Here is a 24,605-nt window from a genome sequence, read left to right on the forward strand (position 1 = left end):
TGTCGCCACAGGATGGCAGCAGTGAGATTCATGGGCGCTTCGGCGGTGGTCAAACCTCCATCGACGAAAAACAACTGTGTTTTTTAAGGCAGACGTTAGCGTGTCAGTGTGCTCGCTACAAGACATCAACATGTTGAAAGAGTTGGTGAAAGAGCGACTAATGGCGGCAGCTGATGAAATATTCGCGTTGTTTGAAAGCACGATAACGTCGTACCAGGAGGAACTTTCTCGAACGAGAGAGGAGAAGGAGCGACATCGACAACAACTGGAAGCTGTTCGCAAAACTCAAATTGTTTCACACGTTGAAGGTATTTTTACACTTTTATTATCCTCATACGTCATCCTTTATACGACGTAATATACGAAATTACAGTTTGTCGATATTGAGGCGTCAAATAAATGTGCAGAGGAGGAACTTTAGCTTTCTTTAGACATGCATTGAATTATATTGAAGATATTCCGCCATCTTGATTCTCCCGCGTGACTCTCGCCGAGTCCCGCGATATCATCACACCATCAATGTTACACCCAGAGGCATCTTATAAGTAAATGCAGCATTGGCTGCTGTGGTGCGAGAAATTGGGCCGCCATCTTGAAGTGGTGACGAGGAGCTGGCGTGTAGCCTAAACTGACAGTTGACAGGTAGAAAAGAAAGATGCTAAACTGACTGTTGACAGGTAGAAAAGAAAGATGCTAAACTGACTGTTGACAGGTAGAAAAGAAAGATGCCAGGCTGGTGTTCAGCATTTTCCTGCTCAAATGAGTAGACTGATGAAAATACAAATTGGGGGATTACTATTACTATTCCTATAATCAATCAATGTTTATTTATATAGCCCTAAATCACAAATGTCTCAAAGGACTCCACAAACCACTACGACTACAACATTCTCGGAAGAATCCACTTAAGGGCAAGGAAAACTCACACCCAGTGGGACGTCGGTGACGATGATGACTATGAGAACCTTGGAGAGGACCACAAATGTGGGCCCCTCACCCCCCCAGGGGACCGAAAGCAATGGATGTCGAGCGGGTCTAACATGATAATGTGAAAGTTCAATCCATAGTGGATCCAACACAGCCACGAGAGTTCAGTTCAAAGCGGAGCCAAGACAGCAGCGAGAGTCCCGTCCACAAGAAACCATTCCAAGCGGAGTCGGATCAGCAGCGTAGAGATGCCCCCAACCGATACGCAGGCGAGCGGTCCATTCTGAGTCCCGACGAGCGGTCCATCCTGATTCCCGACTCTGGACAGCCAGTACTTCATCCATGGCCATCGGACCGGACCCCCTCCGCAAGGGAGAGGGGGACAGAGAAGAAAAAGAAAAGAAGAGGCAGATCAACTGGTCTAAAAGGGAGGTCTATTTAAAAGTTAGAGTATACAAATGAGTTTTAAGGTGAGACTTAAAATTTTAATATATGGTGGCATCATGCCTTCAGTGTGCATATTGTAAACAGTGCTCTGCAAACCTATGAAATGTTCTATTTCAGTGGTTCTCAACCTTTTTTCAGTGATGTACCCCCTGAGAACATTTTTTAAATTCAAGTACCCCCTAATTAGAGCAAAGCATTTATGGTTGAAAAAAAGAGATAAAGAAGTAAAATACAGCACTGTGTCATCAGTTTCTGATTTATTAAATTGTATAACAATGCAAAATATTGCTCATTTGTAGTGGTCTTTCTTGAACTATTTGGAAAAAAAGATCTACAATAACTAATAACTTGTTTACAAATAAAAAAGTGATTCAATTATAAATAAATATTTCTACACATAGAAGTAATCATCAACTTAAAGTGCCCTCTTTGGGGATTGTAATAGAGATCCATCTGGATTCATCAACTTAATTCTAAACATTTCTTCACAAAAAAAGAAATCTTTAACATCAATATTTATGAAACATGTCCACAAAAAATCTAGCTGTCAACACTGAATATTGCATTGTTGCATTTCTCTTCACAGTTTATAAACATACATACATATATTTTGAACATACATACATATATTTTGTTGAAGTATTATTTAATAAATATATTTATAAAGTATTTTTGAATTGTTGCTATTTTTAGAATATTTTTAAAAAATCTCACGTACCCCTTATCATACCTTCAAGTACCCCCAGGGGTACGCATACCCCCATTTGAGAACCATTGTTCTATTTTGTCAGAATGCACCAGAATGCTTCATTTGTTTGTGAAAATCACAAATAAATCTTCTGGAGGAGGATGACCCTTCTACATGGGTTTGGTTTACAAACTTTCAGCCCCAACTAAAACAAAACTCACCAGCTGCCACTGATTATGAGGGATTCTCATGTTAGGCAAAGTATAAGAAACTACTTTCTTAACAATATAATTGTAACTAAGGATAAGTCTTCAAGTAACAATATTCAAATACTAACATTGTTGGGTAAGACAGAATTTTGTTTTATTCTGAATCCAGGGAAAAAGATTGGTGGTTTTAGCTGATGTAAAGACTTTCAGGTGTTTATATATGTTTATGTTGAAGTATTTGGCAGACACTTTCATCCAAAGCGACATACATAAAAAATACATAAAAAACAATCACTGTAAACTTTATCATTTAAGGGAAGAATGTAATACAAAATATCAATACAAAGTGTCAACACAGAATAAAGTCTGCTGCTGCAGCAACAGAGATACAGTCCATAGGCCCCTAAGATATATACATATCTAATGTATTCATAAATTGTTAATGTAGGATATACGCATGTATATATAACCTAAGCAATTTAAAAATAGCTGACTATTTTTTTTCCCCCTTCTCTGGGATTATATTCCCAGTTTTGATCTCTGACGTCTGGTCACTTATTGCATGTAAGAATATTCTATTACTGTTAAGCAAACTATGAATAATAAAACATGTGTCCTTTATCATAGTTACACGTATGACAAAAAAACGTGTGAAAATCAGTGGTATTCAGTGTGGTAAGATGAATTAAGTACGCTGACAGTTCATTGCTCCTGTCAAATGAATTGCACTGAGTGGAGCGGATCACCACTCCAAGATGGCGGCCCAGCGTCTCGTCAGCGCCAGTAGGCAGTAGCACTCCATGCTGCGTACTCTTATAAGATATCTATGGTTATAGCAACTTGCATAATGTGATTGTGACCAAAATGATCACAGTTATCATTATTATCGCGGTATTGTTGAATGTGCTCAAAAAGTACTTTTACACACACTGAACAATTTTAAGCAAACTATATTATTTAAATAACTAAGATAAATAGACACACATTACACTATTTTTGACGGAGGAAACATTAAATATTGTTCTGGCGTCATAAGAGCCATATAATTTTTATTTGTGCGTTTAAATATCTTCTTTTTATATCGACCCCTTTGTGTGATCACAGAGCCGCGGGTTGTTAAAGAGGAACATTATCACAATTTCAAAAGGGTTAAAAACAATAAAAATCAGTTCCCAGTGGCTTGTATTTTTTTAATTTTTTTTCAAATTTTTACCGGTCCCCGAATAGCCCTAAAAAAAGCTAAAGTGCTTGATTTTCGCTATTTGCGATGCGACTGGTCATTTCCCTGTGACATCGTACTGTGCTGCCAATGTAAACAAACAACGGCGAATACCACAGCAAGATATAGCGACATTAGCTCGGATTCAGACTCGGATTTCAGCGGTTTAAGCGATTCAACAGATTACGCATGTATTGAAACGGATGGTTGGAGTATGAAAGTAATGAAGAAGAAACTGAAGCTATTGAGCGAATGGCAATTGACGCTATTCATAGCCATAGCATGGCCGAATAGCTGAGTTAGCATCGCCGGTAAAATGTGCGGACCAAACGATCAGGACTTTCGCATCTCTTGACACTGGAGCAACTTAAATCCGTCGATTGGTAAGTGTTTTTTTCTCTTCAAATGTGGGTGGAAGGAAACGTAATATAGTTGCAAATGCATCTGCAGGTTATCTATACATCTCTGTGCCATGTCTGCTTTAGCACCGCCGGTAAATAGCATGTTAGCATCGATTAGCGTAGCATGTTAGCATCGATGGCAGTCATGCCGCGACCAAATATGTCTGATTAGCACATAAGTCAACATCAACAAAACTCACCTTTGTGATTTCGTTGACTTTATCTTTGCAAATGCACCTGCAGGTTATCCATACATCTCTGTGCCATGTCTGTCATCGCCGGTCAAATGTGGAGACACTCCCGCACATTTAATGGGGGTCTGGCGGCAGACACTTTCGCATCTTCGGGCCAGTGGTGCAACTTGAATCCCTCCCTGTTAGTGTTGTTACACCCTCTGACAACACACCGACGAGGCATGATGTCTCCAAGGTTCCAAAAAATAATCAAAAAAATGGAAAATAACAGAGCTGAGATGTTTGTAATGTGTTGAAAATGAAAATGGCGGCTGTATTACCTCGGTGACGTCACGTTCTGACGTCATCACCACATGAGCGATAAACAGAAAGGTGTTTAATTCGCCAAAATTCACCCATTTAGGGTTCGGAAATTGGTTAAAAAAAATATATGGTCTTTTTTCTACACCATTAAGTTATATATTGACGCTTGCATAGGTCTGGTGATAATGTTCCCCTTTAAGTTAAAGTACCATACACTAGGTGTTGCAAAATTATTCTCTGCATTTGACCCATCACCCTTGATCACCGCTCCCAGGGTAGGTGAGGGGAGCAGTGGGTAACAGCGGTGGCCACGCCCGGGGTAATTTTTGGTGATTTAACTCCACACCAACCCTTAACGCTGAGTGCCAAACAGAGAGGTAATGGGTCCCATTTTGATAGTCTTTGGTATGACTCGGCCGGGGTTTGAACTCACAACCTACCGATCTCAGGGAGGGCACTCTAACTACTAGGCCATTGAGTATCCTTATTACTAGAGATGTCCAATTAATATCGGACTGCCGATATTATCGGCCGATAAATGCTTTATATCAGAAAGGATCAGTATCGGTTTCAAAAGGAAAATTCATGACTTTTTAGAACGCCGCTGTACGGAGTGGTACACGGACGTGGGGAGAAGTACAGAGCAGTTGTATTTCCCAGTCATACTTGCCAACCTTCCCGATTTTCCCAGGAGACTCCCGAATTTCACTGCCCCTCCCGAAAATCTCCCGGGGCAACCGTTCTCCCGAACTTCTCCTGATTTCACCCCAGACAAAAATATTGGAGTTCTGCCTTAAAGGCACTGCCCTTGCGTGCCAGCCCAATCACATAATATCTACGGCTTTTACACACACCTAAGTGAATGCAATGCATACTTGGTCAACAGCCATACAGGTCACACTGAGGGTGGCCGTATAAACAACTTTAGTTCACACCGTTACAAATATGCGCCACACTGTAAACCCACACCAAACAAGAATGACAAACACATTTCAGAAGAACATCCGTACCGTAACACAACATAAACACAACAGCACAAATACCCAGAACCCCGTGCAGCACTAACTCTTCCTTGACACTACAATATACACACCCTGCTAGCCTCTACCCCCCGCCCACCTCAATCTCCTCATGCTCTTTCAGGGAGAACATGTCCCAAATTCCAAGCTGCTGTTTTGAGGTATTTAAAAAAAATTAAAAAAAATTACTTTGTGACTTCAATAATAAATATGGCAGTGCCATGTTGCCATTTTTTTTCCCCATAACTTGAGTTGATTTATTTTGGAAAACCTCGTTACATTGTTAATGCATCCAGCGGGGCATCACAACAAAATTAGGCATAATAATGTGTTTATTCCACGACTGTATACGTCATTATCGGTTTGTATCCGAATCGGTAATTAAGAGTTGGAGAATATCGGCAAAAAAGCCATTATCGGACATTTCTACTTATGCAGCTGCTGAAACCGATGCAACGAGTGACCACTCCTAACAAGAACCATGCACATGGCCTTCATCTCATTTATCCAACAGGAGAAGTCCCACTTTCCATGCGCTATCTTTAATGCAGCTGTTGGCCATCCGCTGTGTACACGATTGTGGTCATTTCAGCTTGTTTAGTTACGTAGGAATTACATTTGGATAAGATCGAATAGCTCCTGCTGTGCTAACAAAACGGCGCTAGTAGCTTTTTGTGGATAACTACAATATTCAACTGCTATTTGGTGTTTTTGGTCATGTTTTATAATGTGTTTAAATGACACTTGTGTAGGGCGTGGCAAATGTAAATTTTCAGTCACACTTTTCCAGCAGATATATTTCTCACATTTGGCTCACTTTTCTCACATTTAACTTTATATTAAATGTTGACTTTAATTGTCATATCTAAATGTTCAATCTAAATCAAAATTTTAGATCTAAATGTTTATTCTAAACCTAAATATTCAATCGAAATGTTAAATCTAATTGTTCAATCTAAGTCTAAATGTTTGATCGAAATCTTAAATATATATTTCAATCTAGATTTAAGTGCTAAATGTTTATTCCAAATTTAATGTTAAATCTAAGTCTTAAATCTATTACATCTAATTGTGAGCAATTAATTTTAAATCTAAAAGTGAGCTCTAAATTTTAAATGTAGAATTAATGTATAATGTACAATTTTAAATGTCAAATCTAAATCTAAATGTTCGATCTAAATCTTAAATCTTAAATATATATACCATGCGGTATAGCTCGGATGGTAGAGTGGCCGTGCCAGCAACTTGAGGGTTGCAGGTTCGACTCCCGCTTCCGCCATCCTAGTCACTGCCGTTGTGTCCTTGGGCAAGACACTTTACCCACCTGCTCCCGGTGCCACCCACACTGGTTTGAATGTAACTTAGATATTGGGTTTCACTATGTAAAGCGCTTTGAGTCACTAGAGAAAAGCGCTATATATAAATATAATTCACTATTTAAATCGAGATTTAAGTGCTAAATGTTAATTCCAAATCTAAATGTTATTTCCAAATCTAATTTTTAAATTTAAATGTGAGCACTTAATGTTGAATCTAAATGTGAGCTCTACATGTTAAAGGCCTACTGGAATGAGATTTTCTTATTTAAACGGGGATAGCAATGGTGCGGTCAAGAATCCTGAACACTTCCGTTACGCCGAGGAGACCAAAGTGGCGTGGGAGGAAGGAAAACTGTCGGATGTCATCCGTCTCATACTTGATCATTTCGCGATATTGCCATATTTTTGCTGAAAGGATTTAGTAGAGAACATCCACGATAAAGTTCGCAACTTTTGGTCGCTAATAAAAAAACCTTGCCTTTACCGGAAGTAGCAGACGATGTGCGCGTGACGTCACGGGCTGTAGGGCTCCTCAAATTGTTTATAATCATTGCCTCCAGCAGCAAGAACTATTCAGACCGAGAAAGCGATAATTTCCCCATAAATTTGAGCGAGGATGAAAGATTCGTGGATGAGGAAAGTTAGAGTGAAGAACTAAAAAAAGAAAAAGCGGCGGCAGTGGGAGTGTTTCAGATGTAATTAGACGCATTTACTAGGATAATTCTGGAAAATCCCTTTTCTGCTTATTGTGTTAATAGTATTCTAGTGAGATTATAAAGTCATACCTCAAAGTCAGATGGCTGCGGTGAACCGGGCATGTGATTTTTCCGTCTAAAGTCGGAATTCCGTCTTTTTAAATCTCTGGGGGGAAAAAGGTGTTGACCAATCAACTACGGCGTAATTACGCCGTAGTTGATTGGTGACAAGGAACATATTGACCAAACAGGACATCTGTTATGATTACGTTATTACCGCCATTTTCCAAATGTAAACGATGCCGGTTCTCGAGAGAAAGGACGCTTCACGAGTAAAAGAAATTGATAAACATGTCAAAAATAAGTTCCGATGGGACTGGATGGAAAGGGAAATCACTGATAGTGTTGGGAAGAAGGAAGTTACGACTTTGTTCGGCGATTTTATTCGGAAAATCAATCGTCCCGGAAAAGTTTTGTGCACGTGGTGTCATGATAATATTGACTATGGATCACAAGGTTTCAAGGCTTTGGAAGTACATGCGAAACGCCAAAAACGTATGAAACAACTTGAAGCAAGGAAAACAAACTTTTCACTAGCTGGTACTTTTGGATATCAACCGAAAGTGAGCAAACCAATCCTTTGTTACATCGACAACTGCCGTAGACATCGAGAGGAAAGATCCACCCAAACAAGCCACTTCAGTTGCAGACAGGCTAGTTAATAATCAGGTAAGCTAAAAAATATTTGCTTGCCAAATACGCATGTTTGTTTTAAATGTTAACCAATTATTACTTTGCGAAATATAAATGTTTTTTTCTAAAAAATAAAAAGCCACGTGAAAATATATTATGAAATTACAGAAATTCAAAGAGTCGCATTATTGATTCCAGTTAACAATTTATTTGAAATAAATTTGCATATAATACTAGAGGCAGAAGTTGGCAGTGAAATCCAAAAAAAGCTACAAAAACAGATACCAAAAGGAAAATGCAGGCTGCTCAGAAATTTGCAAGGAAAGCCCATGTTAGGGCTCTCCGAGCAAGTAAATGTGTGAAGTGAACTGAAGTAATGTGTAAATAAACTGTAGATAATAACACTGATCAATGTGAAACCTGTGGATGTGAAATGAACACAAGATGTAAATATTAGTGACTAAATACTGTTGGGACTGAACCTAATATAGTGATTCAATATGATAATTGGGGTATGTATGTTCTATTAATTATGTTTTCATGTATTTAAACACTAAAATATTTTCTTCAAATGGTGCTGTCTTTGTTAATCTTAGTATGTTAGATTGGTGAAAAACCAGGAGCCCAGGTCCCCCAGATCCCCGGAGATGTTTTCAGTGTTTTTCATTGTGGTCAAATCACATGCCTGTGAACGCCAGTGTCTCTGAGAGAAGCCGAAGAGCCAAAATCACAGCTGCCTTTTTGCCAGCTACAGGAGGAGGTCCCATAATCCACTGAAGTCTCCGGTAAGAGCCGACTTAATATCACAATTTTCCTATCCAAAAACTTGCTGGTTGACGTAGAGCATGGGTGTCAAACTCTCTGGCCCCCATGTAATTTCATTTGGCCCTGGAGGCAATATCAAATTATCATTAGAGCTGGCCCGCAGATATTATACATAGGCGGTGCCGCTGTAACACCGCATTCACCGCTAATGCTCATACTTGCCAACCCTCCCGATTTTCCCGGGAGACTCCCGAAGTTCAGTGCCCCTCCCAAAAATCTCCCTGGGCAACCATTCTCGTGAATATCTCCCAATTTCCACACGGACAACAATATTGGGGGCCGTGCCTTAAAGGCAATGCCTTTAACGTTCTCTACAACCTGTCGTCACGTCCACTTATCCTCCATACAAACGGCGTGCTGGCCAAGCCTCATGATATAAGCAGCTTGTACACACTCATAAGTGAATGCAATGCATACTTTGTCAACAGCTATACAGGTCACACTGAGGGTGGCCATATAAACAACTTTAACACTGTTACAAATATGCACCACACTGTGAACCCACACCAAACAAGAAAGACAAACACATTTCGGGAGAACATCCGCACCGTAACACAACAGAACAAATACCCAGAACCCCTTGCAGCAGTAACTGTTCCGGGACGCTACAATACACGCTACCACCTAAAACAGTGGTCCCCAACCTTTTTTTATCCGCAGACCGGTCAACACTTAATAATTTGTCCCGCGGTCCGGGGTTGGGGGGGGTCCTTTTTTTTTCTTCTTTGTCATGAAAAAGGGACGTTTTGTCATGAAAAAAGGTTTTTGTGGTTGGTGCACTAATTGTAAGTATATATTGTGTTTTTTATTTTGATTTAAAAAAAGAAAAAAAAAAAGTTTTTTTTTATAAAAAAATTCTTCTGCGGCCCGGTACCAATCAGGCCACGGCCCGGTGGTTGGGGACCACTGACCTAAAAGGTTAATTTGTTCAACCTTGGCCCGCAGCTTTTTTCAGTTTTAAATTTTGGCCCTCTCTGTATTTGAGTTTGACACCCCTGACGTAGAGAAACATGTTTGCTTGACCGCTCTGTGTTAAAGCTTCACAACAAACAAAGAAACACCGGCTGTTTTTCGGTGCTAAAGACAGCTGCTATCCACCGCTTTCCACCAACAGCATTATTCTTTATAATCTCCATTATTAATTGAACAAATTACAAAAAATTCAGCAACACAGATGTCCAAATTACTGTGTAATTATGCGATGAAAAGAGACGACTTTTAGCCGTGAGTGGTGCTGGGCTAATATGTCCGCTACAACCCGAGACATCACAAACATACGTCATCATACGCGACGTTTTCAACAAGAAACTCCATAGGAAATTTAAAATTGTAATTTAGTAAACTAAAAAGGCCGTATTGGCACGTGTTGCAATGTTAATATTTCATCATTGATATATAAACTATCAGACTGCGTGGTTGGTAGTAGTGGGTTTCAGTAGGCCTTTAAATGTAAACATTTAAAATTCAAGCAGAAGCTTGTGGATGCTACCAAAAGCACCTTATTGCAGTGAAACTTGCCAAGGGACATGTAAGCAAATATTAACATTGCTGTACGTATACTTTTGACCCAGCAGATGTGGTCACATTTTCAGTAGACCCATAATAAATTCATAAAAGAACCAAACTTCATGAATGTTTTTTGTGACAAACAAGTATGTGCTCCAATCACTCTATCACAAAAAAATAAGTTGTAGATATGATTGGAAACTCAAGACAGCCATGACATTATGTTCTTTACAAGTGGATGTAAACTTTTGACCACGACTGTAAGGCCAGTGATAGACTTGAAAGGATGCGCTGAAGAGATCATGTGTGACCTGGGGACTCCTCGGTGTCTCCCCGGTGGAACTGGAAGAGGTCATCGTAGGCCGGGAAATTTGGGCTTCTTAACTGAGACTGCTGCCCCGGCGGTCCGGACAAGCGGAGGAAAAAGTAGAAACATAACCATGTTAGCCATTTTTGTGTTATTAATATTTCATATTAAGTTAAATTTATTATTTGTTTTTAGATTAATACTTGGGCCTATTGCGCCACTGCACTTTGGTGTTGGTCATTGTGGCGGTGTTTGATGGATACTTGGGCCTAGAGCTGGGCGATAATGGCCTTTTTTTAATATCTCTATGTTTAGTCCATGTCACGATACACAATGTATATCTCGATATTTTGCCTTAGCCTTGAATGAAAACTTGATGCATATAATCACAGCAGTATGATGATTCTATGTGTCTACATTAAAACCTTCTTTTTCATACTGCATTAATATATGCTCATTTTAAACTTTCACGCAGATAAGGAAATCACAACTAAGTCAATTGACCAAAACTGTATTTATTAAACAGTTATTAAGCAATGGCCCAAACATTCATGTCATTTCTAAAACAGAAAGTGCAAGATTCTCAAGAGACATTTTCAAACAAGCTATTAGTGCACTTTTGTGCATGATGTCACTAAGATGACATATCAAAACAACACTGAATTAAAGTGCACTTTTTGTACAGAACACCACTACAATAGTTTAAAACAAATAAAGTGCACTTTTGTGCATGATGTCACACAAGATATTTCAATAAGTGTCAAATAAAAATGAGCTGCATAATAGGACGTTATCTCATTTTTTTGTGGACTTATTTTTCATACGGTGTTGATGTGGAAATAGCTGCTCCGGCATTTTGTTGGTGTGGCACCGAAAGGAGATGTTGACATGCAGAGTTTCAAGCACTCTTCATTCTCCAGCGCAGGGGTCGGCAACCCGCGCCTCTGGAGCCGCATGCGGCTCTTTGGCAACTCTGATACGGCTCAGCTGCACAATCGCCGACCCCCAGGTTGTTGCGGGGAGATTCTGGAATTCAATGCCTCTCCCGGACATCACCCGGAGTCAGCGTTCTCCAATTTTCACTTGGACTACAATATTAAGGGCTTGCCGTGATGACATTACTCTTAACGTCCTCTTGAACGTCATCGCGCCCGCCATTCTCGGAATGCTATATGCGTCCTCTTGAACGTCATCACGCCCGCCATTCATGGAATGCTATTCGCGTGCCGACCGGACACATGCATTTCGCTGCTTTTATCGGTACATGTATGAGATTGCAAGGCATACTGGGTGACACAGAGTACACTGACGGTTGAGGTGGGCGGGGTTTGGTGCTCGCGGGGTGTATAACATAGTCATGGATGCAAAGGACTATGGGTATTTGTTGTGTTGCGTTTATGTTGTGTTACTGTGAGGATTTTCTCCCGAAATGTGTTTGTCATTCTTCTTTTGTGTGGGTTCACAATGTGGCACATATTAGTAGGAGTGTTAAAGTTGTTTATATCACAACCGTCAGTGTACTCTGTGTCACCCAGTATGCCTTCCAGTCGTGTGCGTTTATCTGCGGAAGCCACACACAACATGTTGCTGGACTGGCAAGCAGTTTGTACATGTTGTAGAAGGTGTTTAAGGCAATGGTTTCATAGCATGCTCTTATTCTTGTCATCTGGGTGACCACCAGCAGATATTGGCGAGAATAGTTGCGGATCTCATTGTCTTCCTCATTTTGTGAAATGGGTCGAAATGGCTGTTTGAGTGGTAAAGGTTGCCGACCCCAGCTCTAGCGGGAGACTTTTCAAATGATGCTACAAATTAGCAGCGGTACTACTTTTTGTAGCAATGCTTTTGCCGCATAATTGTTTAACATCTTCCCGCCTGAAGCCAAACCGCCGGTTTCTTGGGAATTAATTATTCCTCCATTTGTTACCAGAGTCGCACCTTCTCTCTCTCGTATTACCACCCGCACCGCAGCGTTAGCCTCACAGCTAACGTTACCATGACGCTAGCTGCCTGCATTGCACACGTGACGTATGTAAGAACGTGCGCTTGTTTTAGGTCTCTGTAAGGAGAAACAAGAAAGAGTGGGAAGAGCCTGTAGTGTAATGCCCGCAGCTAAAAGCAACTGCGTGAGAACGTATACTCCAATATCACGATATAATCATTTTCTATATCGTACAGAGACAAACCCGCGATATATATCGACTATATCGATTTATCGCCCAGCTTACTTGGGCCTACTGTGCTACTGCACTTTGATGTCGGTCATTATAGTTGTGGTAGCCTTTTTTGTGTTATTTGTTTCCCCGGTACTGCATATATTAAGTTAATTTTGTATTTTTTAAAATTACAAATGAATTTACATTTGTGTTATTACAGCACCAGTGAGGAACGCATTTAGGGTGCACAGGTGAAACTGATTGGACAATTGTCGGGTGGAGTGACTTGCGGTGACAACATTTTTTTTACCACTGCTTTCGCAACACTTGAGCTTAGTTTAGTTTACAGCTTTAAATGTAGTTAAAGTTGTTTTCATTTACCTTGGAAAGAAAAGCTTTTTTATTGCAAATAAAGCTATTTTTGGAAAGACTTAAATTGTAGTTTTGAAATGCGTTTGAAACTGCGCCACCTGTCCTGGCTCAGTCCACGGCCTTTGGTTTAGAACCTGGAAAGTTTAGAAAGGCCGATACAATACCCACTGATGCATCAACAAACAGTGAATAGAAAAACAAATACATGTCTGAACTAAAATGTTTGTTTCCTGCAGACGTTCAGCAGGAGGATCCACAGTCCCCCGACTTTAAAGAAAAAGAAGAAAGAGAGGTCTGGATCAGTCAGTCAGGAGAAGACTGTCTTCTCGGGCCGCAGGAGGCTGATCTCACCAAGTTGCCTCTGACTGGTGTCTCTGTGAAGACTGAAGACCATGAAGACAACCCCCAACTTGACAACCTCTTCGCTCCTCTATCAGATAGTGACGACATGACATCACAATCTACTGAGGATGAAGACAAGGACTACACCCAAGAACCTTTGAGCAGCGATACAGACTGTGAAGGTGATGTGAGGACTCACACTGACAACCCACACCCTGAATGCTCCGACGACAAGACAGGTTTTACCTGCTCATTTTGTGCCAAAATGTTTTGTAGTAAAAGGGATTGTGTTCGACACACGGGAACGCACACAGGAGAAAAACCTTTCGGTTGCTCCGTCTGCGGTAAAAAATTCATTCAAAACATAAATCTAGAATCACACATGAGAACGCACACAGGAGAAAAACCTTTCAGTTGCTCAGTCTGCGGCAAAAGCTTCAATCAGAAAGTAAACATGATGACGCACATGAGAACGCACACGGGGGAAAAGCCTTTCAGCTGCTCCGTTTGCTGCAATGCCTTTTCTCAGAGGGCCACGTTGACGGCGCACATGAGAACTCACACGGGAGAAAAACCTTTTCTATGTCCAATTTGCGGTAATACATTTTCTCAGAGGGCCAGTATAAAAAAACACATGACAACAGTCTGTGGTAAAAATTCAGCCAGAGCGAGAATATGACAACACATACAGAAGGGAAACCTTGTAGTTGCTAAGTCTGTGGTAAATTTACGAATCGGTCATCAAGTGGGAGATGTGTGATGTTGGTTGAGGACAGCATGAACGGGGTTTTCCCTCACATCAAAAACTAATGTGTGTTTGTATAAATTCTAATATATTAAACATACAGCAGTATTTGCTATGTTTCATCGCAGAAAGTACATGTATTGTATTAAATTTAACATTTAATACAAAACCCAAAACCAGTGAAGTTGGCACTTTGTGTAATCCGTAAAAAAAAACAGAATACAATGATTTGCAAATTCTTTTCAACTTATATTCAATTGAATAGACTGCAAAGACAAGATACTTAATGTTCAAACTAGGAAACCTAGAATTAGAATTTAATCGCACCAACACGTTGCAAAATAGTTGTCACAGGGGCATTTTTACCACTGTGTTACATGGCCTTATCTTTTAACAACACTCAGTAAACGTTTGGGAACTGAGGAGACACATTTTTGAAGTGGAATTCTTTCCCATTCTTGCTTGATGTACAGTTTAAGTTGTTCAGCAGTCCGGCGTTTCCGTTGTGGCATTTTACGCTTCATATTGCACCACACATTTTCAATGGGAGACAGGTCTGCACTACAGGTAGGCCAGTCTAGTACCCACACTATTTTACTATGAAGCCACGCTGTTATAACACGTGGCTTGGCATTGTCGTGCTGAAATAAGCAGGGGCGTCAATGATAACGTTCCTTGGATAGCGACATATGTTGCTCCAAAACCTGTATGTACCAGTCAGAATTAATAATGCCTTCACAGATGTGTAAGTTACCCATGCCTTGGGCACTAATACACTCACATATCATCACAGATGCTGGCTTTTGAGCTTTGCACCTAGAACAATCCGGATGGTTCTTTTCCTCTTTGTTCCGGGAGACACGACGTCCACACTTTCCAAAAACAATTTGAAATGTGGACTCGTCAGACCACAGAACACTTTTCCTCTTTGCATCAGTCCATCTTAGATGAGCTCAGGCCCAGCAAAGCCGGCGCCATTTCTGGGTGTTGTTGATAAATGGCTTTGGCTTTGCATAGGACTTTAACTTGCTCCTACAGATGTAGCGACAAACTGTAGTTATTGACAGTGATTTTCTGGAGTGTTTCTGAGTCCATGCGGTGATATCCTTTACACACTGATGTTGCTTTTTGATGCAGTACCGCCTGAGGGATCGAATGTCCGTAATATCATCGCTTACATGCACTGATTGCTACAGATTTTCATAACGTTTTGATGATATTATGGACCGTAGATGATGTAAATTGCACTGCAATTAACACTTTTCCACTTTGCATCAGTCCATCTTAGATGAGCTCGGGCCCAGCGAAACCGGCAGCGTTTCAGGGTGTTGTTGATAAATGGCTTTCGCTTTGCATAGTAGAGTTTTAACTTGCACTTACAGATGTAGCGACAAACTGTAGTTACTGACAGATGTTTTCTGAAGTGTTCCTGAGCCCATTTGGTGATAGCCAACTTCACTGGCTTTGGGGTTTTTACATTGAAATGTCTAAATCAACAACATTGTGTCGAAATACTAGAACAATATTAGGAAACATTTTTTCCTTTTCTGATTTATATTACTTATAAACTCACATAACTGTATAGTGACAGTTAGGGTATCACTCCTAGCCTTAAATTAATTTATTACGGTTGTGCACGCATAATCTTTGAAATAAACTTTGCAATTTGGAATGTAATCTCTTCGCAACTATCGAAAAAGAAAAGGGGCAAAGTTAGTGGGACAGGGAAAGTTTTAGCGACACAGTCGCCTCGTCTCTGAAAATGCAAACTGGCCAATCACAGTCCCATCCTGCCAGAAACTTCCCCGCCAAGCAGACTGCCCACCCTTGCCATATACCTGACTGCGCCTCCCTCACCCTAAGACCACTATCAAAAACAAGACTGTCCCAAACCCAGTCCTAAAAACACTGCCGCAAACCAGACTGTCTCCCAGTACCAAAATCATCCATCAACCCCAAATCCTGAGACCACGAACACAAACTGGACGGTACCACCCCTGTGTATTTTTTTTTTTTTAACTCCTACGAACCAGACTCCGCCCCCAATTTGAAGACCATTATCACAAACCAGACTGCCCCATCACAAACCAGACTGTCCTACTCTGTCCCGAAAACATCCCTGCCATCCAATCTGCCCCCAGCTCTAAGGCAACCATCACCAACTAGACTGCCCCTGCCAGTTTTAGGACTATTATCACAAACCAGACTGTCCCACCCCCAGTCCAGAAAATATACCCACCAACTAGACTGCCCCCCAGTTCCAGGACCACTCTCACAAACCAGACTATACCATTCTCTGTGGCAAAAAGATAGCCAAAACACCCCTACCATCTAGTCTGACCCCAGTTCTACGATCACTATCACCAACTAGACGCCCTCCCCCACCACAGTTCTAAGACCACTATCACAAACCAGACTGTCTCACTTCAACCCTGTAAATATACACAGCAATGAGACTGCCCCCCCCCCCCCCCAGTTCTGAGACCATTATCACAAATCACTGTCCCAACCCCAGTCCTCAAAATATACCCACCAACAAGACGACCCCCCAGTTCTAAAACCGCTATGACAAACTATCCCGTGCCAGAAATATTGTTACAAACCAGACATGCCCCCTTGTCAAAAATCAGACTTTCCTACTCTGTCCCAAAACACCTCTGCCAACCAGTCTTCCCCTCTGTTCTAAGACATTTATCACAAACTTCACTGCCCCTGCTAGTTTTAAAACCACTATCACAAACTAGACTGTCCCCCCAGTTCTGAGACCACTATCACAAATCACTGTCCCAACCCCAGTCCTGAAATTATACCCACCAACAAGACGACCCCCCAGTTCTAAGACCGCTATCACAAACTACACTATACTACCCCTGTGCCAAAAATATTGCCACACACCAGACTGCCCCTTTGTCAAAAACTAGACTGTCCTACTTCGTCCCAAAAACATCCCTACCAACCAGTCCGCCCCCTTTTCTAAGACCATTATCACAAACCAGACTGTCCCACCCCCAGTCCTGAAAAGTATACCCACCAACAAGACTACCCCCCAGTACTAAGACCGCTATCACAAGCCAGACTGTACCACCCCGTGCCAAAAATATTGCCACAAACAAACCAGACTGTCCTCTCCCAGTACTGTAAATATACCCAACAACAAGACAACCCCCCAGTTCTGTGCCAACAAACCAAACCGCCCCCTCATCAATAAACATACTCTCTTACTCTCAGTACCAAAAACACTCTTACCAACCAGTATGTCCCCAGTTGTAGGACCACTCACCAACTTGACTGCTCCCCTGATCTGAGACCACTATCACAAAACACCGTCCTACCCCAGTCCTGAAAATATACCCACCAACAAAACTGTGCTAAGAATATTCCCACAAACCAGACTGCACCCTGGTCATAAATCAGACGGTTTTACATCCCTGCCAACCAGTCTGCCACCCCAGTTCTTAGACAATCATCACCAACTTCACTGCCCCTGCTAGTTTTAATACCATTATCACAAACCAGACTGTCCCACCCCCAGGCCCGGAAAGTATACCCACCAACAAGACTACCCCCCAGTTCTAAGACCGCTATAACAAGCCAGACTGTACCACCCTGTGCCAAAAATATTGCCACAAACAACCCAGACTGACCTACTCCCTGTACTGTAAATATACCCACCAACATGACCAGTTCTGTGCCATCAAACGAGACTGCCCCCTCGTCAACAAACATACTCTCCTATTCTCAGTACCAAAAACACTCTTACCAACCAGTATGTCCCCAGTTCTAAGACCACTCACCAACTAGACTGCTCCCCTGTTCTGAGACCACTATCACAAACCACTATCCTGAAAATATACCCACCAACAAGATTGTGCTAAAAATATTCCCACAAATCAGACTGCACCCTGGTCATAAATCAGACGGTTTTACTCCGTCCCAGAATCATCCCTGCCAACCCAGTTTTAGACAACTATCACCAGCTTCACTGCCCCTGCTAGTTTTAAGACCATTATCAAAAAACAGACTGTCCCACCCCCAGTTTTGATAATATTACCACTAAGAAGACTGTCCTCCAGTTCTATGACCACTATCAGAAACCAGAGTATACATCATATGCCAAAAATACCGCAACTAGACTTCCCCTTTCTCAAAAGACATACTAACCTACTCTTGAGTACCAAAAACACTGTTACTAACCAGTCCATCCCCAGTTCTAAGGACACTCACCAACCAGACTATCCCCCATTCCTGAGACCACATCAGGACCAAAAATATTCCCAACAACAAGACGACCCCCCTGTTCTGTGCCAACAAACCAGACTGTCCGCTCTTCAATAATCATACTCTCCTACTCTCAGTACCAAAAACACTCTTACCAACCAGTCTGTCCCCAGTTCTAAGACCACTCACCAACTAGACTCCTCCCCTGTTCTGACACCACTGTCACAAACCACTGTCCTACCCCAGTCCTAAAACTATACCCACCAACAAGACTGTGCTAAAAATATTCCCACAAACCAGACTGCACCCTGGTCAAAATCAGACGGTCTTATTCTGTCCCAAAAACATCCCTGCCAACCAGTCTGCCCCCTAGTTCTTAGACAACTATCACCTACTTCACTGCCACTGCTAGTTTAATAACATTATCACAAACCAGACTGTCCCACCCCCAGTCCTGATATTATCACTAACAAGAATTTCCTACAGTCCTATGACCACTATGAGAAACCAGAGTATTCATCATGTGCCAAAAATACCGCAACTAGACTTCCCCCCCTTGTCAAAAAACATACTCTCCATAAACACCCTTACTAAACAGTCTGTCCCCAGTTCTAAGGCCACTCACCAAATAGACTACCCCCCAGTTCTAAGACCACATCAGGACCAAAAATATTCCCAACAACAAGACAACCTCTCAGTTCTGTGCCAACAAACCAGACTGCGCCCTGGTCACAAATCCGACGGTCCTACTTTGTCCCAAAAACATCCCTGCCAACCAGTCTTCCCCCTAGTTCTTAGACAACTATCACCAACTTCACTGCCTCTGTTAGTTTTAATACCATTATCACAAACCAGACTGTCCCACCCCTGATATTACCACTAACAAGACTGTCCTCCAGTCCTATGACCACTATCAGAAACCAGAGTATACCTCCTGTGCCAAAAATACCGCAACTAGACCTCCCCTTTGTAAAAAAAAAAACATACATCTCCTACTCTGAGTACCAAAAACATCCTTACTAACCAGTCTGTCCCCAGTTCTAAGATCACTCATCAAATAGACTACCCCCCAGTTCTGAGACCACATCAGGACCAAAAATATTCCCAACAACAAGACGACCCCCCAGTCTGTGCCAACAAACCAGACTACCCCCTCGTCAATAAACATACTCTACTACTCAGTACCAAAAACACTCTTACCAACCAGTCTGTCCTCAGTTCTAAGACCACTCAACACCGAGACTGCTTCACTGTACTGAGACCACTATCACAAACCACTGTCCTACCCCCAGTCCTGAAACTATACCCACCAACAAGATTGTGCTAAAAATATTCCCACAAACCAGACTGCACCCTGGTCATAAATCAGACGGTCCTACTCTGTCCCAAAAACATCCCTGCCAACCAGTCTGCCCCCTAGTTCTTAGACAACTATCACCAACTTCACTGCCCCTGCTAGTTTCAATACCATTATCACAAACCACACAGTCCCACCCCTAGTCCTGATATTACCACTAACAAGACTGTCCTCTAGTCCTATGACCACTATGAGAAACCAGAGTTTACCTCCTGTGCCAAAAATACCGCAACTAGACTTCCCCCTTGTCAAAAAACATACTTTCCTGCTCTTGAGTACCAAAAACACAGTTACTAACCAGTCTGTCCCCAGTTCTAAGAACACTCACCAACTAGACTATCCCTCATTCCCGAGACCACATCAGGACCAAAAATACCACAACTAGACCGGAAATATTCCCAACAACAAGACGACCCCCCAGTTCTGTGCCATCAAACGAGACTGCCCCCTCGTCAACATACTCTCCTATTCTCAGTACCAAAAACACTCTTACCAACCAGTCTGTCCCCAGTTCTAAGAACACTCACCAACTAGACTATCCCCCATTCCTGAGACCACATCAGGACCAAAAATATTCCCAACAACAAGACGACCCCCAGTTCTGTGCCAACAAACCAGACTGCCCCCTCGTCAATAATCATACTCTTCTCCTCTCAGTACCAAAAACACTCTTAACCAGTCTCTCCCCATTTCTAAGACCACTTATTAACTAGACTGCTCCCCTGTTCTGAGACCACTATCCTACCCCAGTCCTGAAACTATACCCACCAAGACTGTGCAAAAAATATTCCTACAGACCAGACTGCACCCTGGTCAAAAATCAGACGGTCCTACTCTGTTCCAAAATCATCCCTGCCAACCAGTCTGCCCCCTAGTTCTTAGACAACTATCACCAACTTCACTGCCACTGCTAGTTTTAAGACCATTATTACAAACCAGACTGTCCCACCCCCAGTCCTGATATTACCGCTAACAAGATTGTCCTCCAGTTATGAGACCACTATTAAGTAGTCTGTCCCATGTTCTAAGACCACTCACCTAATAGACAACCCCCCAGTTCTGAGACACATCAGGACCAAACATATCCCCACCAACTAGAGTTCTCCGCAGTTCTAAGACCACTACCACTTTCCCCCAAGTCCAAAGAACACTATCACAAACCAGACTATTCCAACCCCCGTCTTCAGAACACCCTCACCAACTGGCCCCTCCCCCTATTTTCAGATATTGACCTTTGAAGTCTTGGTAAAGAAAAACAGTGTTGAGGATCTCCAAAAGCTTTATTGAGATTTGAAGAAAATGGACTGATTGATTATTGATGCAAACAAATCAATAAATGAAGCGATGACATCACTGTCGCTGTGGGTTGGGCTTTTTGGCGTATTGGATGGCGTCGAGGGCGGCGCCGATGTCGAAGTTTTTGGCCTGAAGGAGGCGTGTCAACCAGCCACTCTCGTCAGTGAAGCCCATGGACAACATCTGGGACAACGACTCCACCAGCCGGGGGTCAGCCTCTGTGCGGGGGCAAAGGTCAAAGGTAAGGCCATGGGTCAAAGAGGAGCTTGGGGAAGGTCGTACCTGGATGCAGGTGAGGGTACAACGCCTCTGAAGGACCCGGCTGAGGAGCCATGGGAGGAGCCTTGTTCACTTTTGGTTCCACTTTGAGGTCCTGGATCCCGGCTTTCAAGGACTGCACTTCTCCACTGGACGGGTCCACCTCTTTGGAGTTCAGGTGAGTCCACTCCTCGTCGGAGTCTTTGCCCACCTGTCCATGCGGAAACATGACGGGCGTCAGAGTCACGTGACCACAACACACTAACAGGAAGTGACCACTCGACAGACCTTTGCCGGCTCGCCGCCGCCGTTTGCACCGCCCGACTCGGCGGCCCCGTCCATCTCCACGTCACCGTCACTCTGAGGGGGCGGGGTTACCTTGGTCTTTTGACCCTGGTGCTCCACATCGATGTCCACTTCGATGCCTGCGAAGAAAACCACGTCACTTCTTTGTTGCAGGAAACCCTTTTTCCCTCCATTCCCACACAGAGGTTACGCTTTTATTTTGAAGGCCATAGAGTTCCAAATATACATACAGTCGCGGTCAAAAGTTTACATACACTTGTGAAGGACGTACAGTCATGGCTGTTTTGAGTTTCCAGTCATTTCTACAACTCTTATTTTTTTGTGTGGTAGCGTGATTGGAGCACATACTTGTTGTTCACATAGAACATTCATGAAGTTTGGTTCTTTTATTAATTTATTATGAGTCTGCTGAAAATGTGACCAACACACAGCAATGTTAATATTTGCTTACATGTCCCTTGGCAAGTTTCACTGCAATAAGGCACTTTTGGTAGCCATCCACAAGCTTGCGGTTGAATTTCTGACCACTCCTCTTGAGAAAATTGGTGAAGTTCAGTAACATTTCGATTGAACGTTTAGGTTTAGATTAAACATTTAGATTTAAGATTTAAAATTGGCTTCAACATTTATGTTTACAATTAACATTTACAGCTCACATTTAGATTCAACATTAAGTGCTCACATTTAGATTTAAAACTTAGATTTGGAAATAACACTTAGAGTCGGAATTATCATTTAGCACTTATATCTAGATTTGAATATATATCTAAGATTTAGATTTAGGATTTAGAGTGAAATTTAGATTTATATTTGAGATTTAAAATTGGATTCTACATATATGTTTACATTTAACATTTAGAGCTCACTTTTAGATTTAACAAAGTGCTCACATTTAGATGTAATATTTAGATTTTTGACTTAGATTTAACATTTAGATTTGGAACATTTAGATATAACATAGATCGAACTTAGCGTATTAGATTGAACAATTAGATTTAACATTTCGAGTGAATATTTAGGTTTGGATTAATTTTAGATTTAAGATTTGAAATTGGCTTCAACATTTGTTTACAATTAACATTTAGAGCTCACATTTAGATTCAACGTTAAGTGCTCACATTTAGATTTAAAACTTACATTTGGAAATAACACTTAGATTCGGAATTATCATTTAGCACTTATATCTAGATTTGAATATATATCTAAAATTTAGATTTAGGATTTAGAGTGAAATTTAGATTTATATTAGATTTAAAATTGGATTCTACATTTATGTTTACATTTAACATTTAGAGCTCACTTTTAGATTTAAAATAAAGTGCTCACATTTATATGTAATATTTAGATTTAAGACTTAGATTTAACATTTACATTTGGATCATTTAGATATAGATCGAATTTATAGACTTGGATTAAAGAATTAGATTTGACATTGAGTGAACATTTAGGTTTAGATTATACATTTTGATGTAAGATTTTAAATTGGATTCAACATTTATTTTTAGATTTAACATTTAGTGCTGACATTTCGATTTAGATTTGGAATAAACATTAAAAAACACTTGATCTAGATTTAAATATATATTTAAGATTTAGAAGGAACATTTAGATTTAGGATTTAAAATTGGATTTAACATTTAGAGCTCACATTTATATTTAACATTTAGAGCTAACATTTAGATTCAACATTAAGTGCTCACATTTAGATTTAAAACTTAGATTTGGAAATAACACTTAGATTCGGAATTATCATTTAGCACTTATATCTAGATTTGAATATATATCTAAGATTTAGATTTAGGATTTAGAGTGAAATTTAGATTTATATTTGAGCTTTAAAATTGGATTCTACATTTATGTTTACATTTAACATTTAGAGCTCACTTTTAGATTTAACAAAGTGCTCACATTTGGATGTAATATTTAGATTTTTGACTTAAATTTAACATTTAGATTTGGAACATTTACATATAACATAGATCGAACTTATAGACTTAGATTGAACAGTTAGATTTAACATTTCATGTGAACATTTAGGTTTAGATTAAACATTTTGATGTAAGATTTTAAATTGGATTCAACATTTATTTTTAGATTTAACATTTACTGCTGACATTTAGATTTGGAATAAACATTAAAAAGCACTTAAATCTATATTTAAATATATATTTAAGATTTAGATCGAATATTGAGACTTAGATTTAAGATTTAGATGGAACATTTTGGATTTAAAATTGGATTCAACATTTAGATTTAAAATTTAGAGCTAACATTTAGATTTAAGACTTTGATTTAGATGGAACATTTAGATTAAGGATTTAAAATGATTTAAATGTGTTTGTTTTCTGACATGGACTTGTTTCTTCAGCATTGTCCACACATTTATGTCAGGACTTTGGGAAGGCCATTCTAAAACCTTAATTCAAGCCTGATTTAGCCATTCCTTTACCACTTTTGAGGTGTGTTTGGGGTCATTGTCCTATTGCAGGGGTGTCAAACTCATTTTAGATCGGGGGCCCACTTGGAGAAAAATCTACTCCCGGACTGGTAAAATCATGGCACGATAACTTAAAAATAAAGATAACTTCAGATTCCTTTAAGAATAGAACAAGCACGTTCTGAAAATGTACAAATCATAATGTTGTTGGGTTGTTTTTTTTTTTACACTTACATGTTGCATGTCTATCTTTGTCGTTATTTATACTTTCTGAATAAATTATGTGATAATGTTCATTAGTCAATTCATCGGTGTTAATTTTCTATCTATCAAGATAAAAAATGTTATCAAAATCAAATTACATAA

The 24,605-nt window shown here is 40.7% G+C and overlaps 2 protein-coding genes across 2 annotated transcripts in view; one reads left to right on the plus strand and one right to left on the minus strand.

The window, feature by feature from the left end:
* LOC133546100 (gastrula zinc finger protein XlCGF8.2DB-like) lies at positions 1-24,318 on the plus strand. The gene is made up of 2 exons (XM_061891945.1): positions 1-308; positions 13,517-24,318. The coding sequence occupies exons 1-2, from the start codon at positions 131-133 to the stop codon at positions 14,299-14,301; spliced, it is 963 nt and encodes a 320-aa protein (XP_061747929.1). The 5' UTR covers positions 1-130; the 3' UTR covers positions 14,302-24,318.
* The window catches only part of sqstm1 (sequestosome 1), a 14,807-nt gene continuing 11,405 nt past the window's right edge, over positions 21,204-24,605 (minus strand). Inside the window, exons 6-8 of the mRNA XM_061891944.1 lie at positions 21,785-21,921; positions 21,521-21,707; positions 21,204-21,456 (exon numbers count right to left, since the gene is read on the minus strand). Of these exons, the coding sequence (XP_061747928.1) occupies positions 21,293-21,456; positions 21,521-21,707; positions 21,785-21,921 (488 nt within the window). The 3' untranslated portion in view covers positions 21,204-21,292. The remainder of the gene's footprint in view (positions 21,457-21,520; positions 21,708-21,784; positions 21,922-24,605) is intronic.

The sequence above is a fragment of the Nerophis ophidion genome, linkage group LG29 (genome assembly GCF_033978795.1).
Source record: "Nerophis ophidion isolate RoL-2023_Sa linkage group LG29, RoL_Noph_v1.0, whole genome shotgun sequence".
In the NCBI taxonomy this organism is placed as follows: domain Eukaryota; kingdom Metazoa; phylum Chordata; class Actinopteri; order Syngnathiformes; family Syngnathidae; genus Nerophis; species Nerophis ophidion.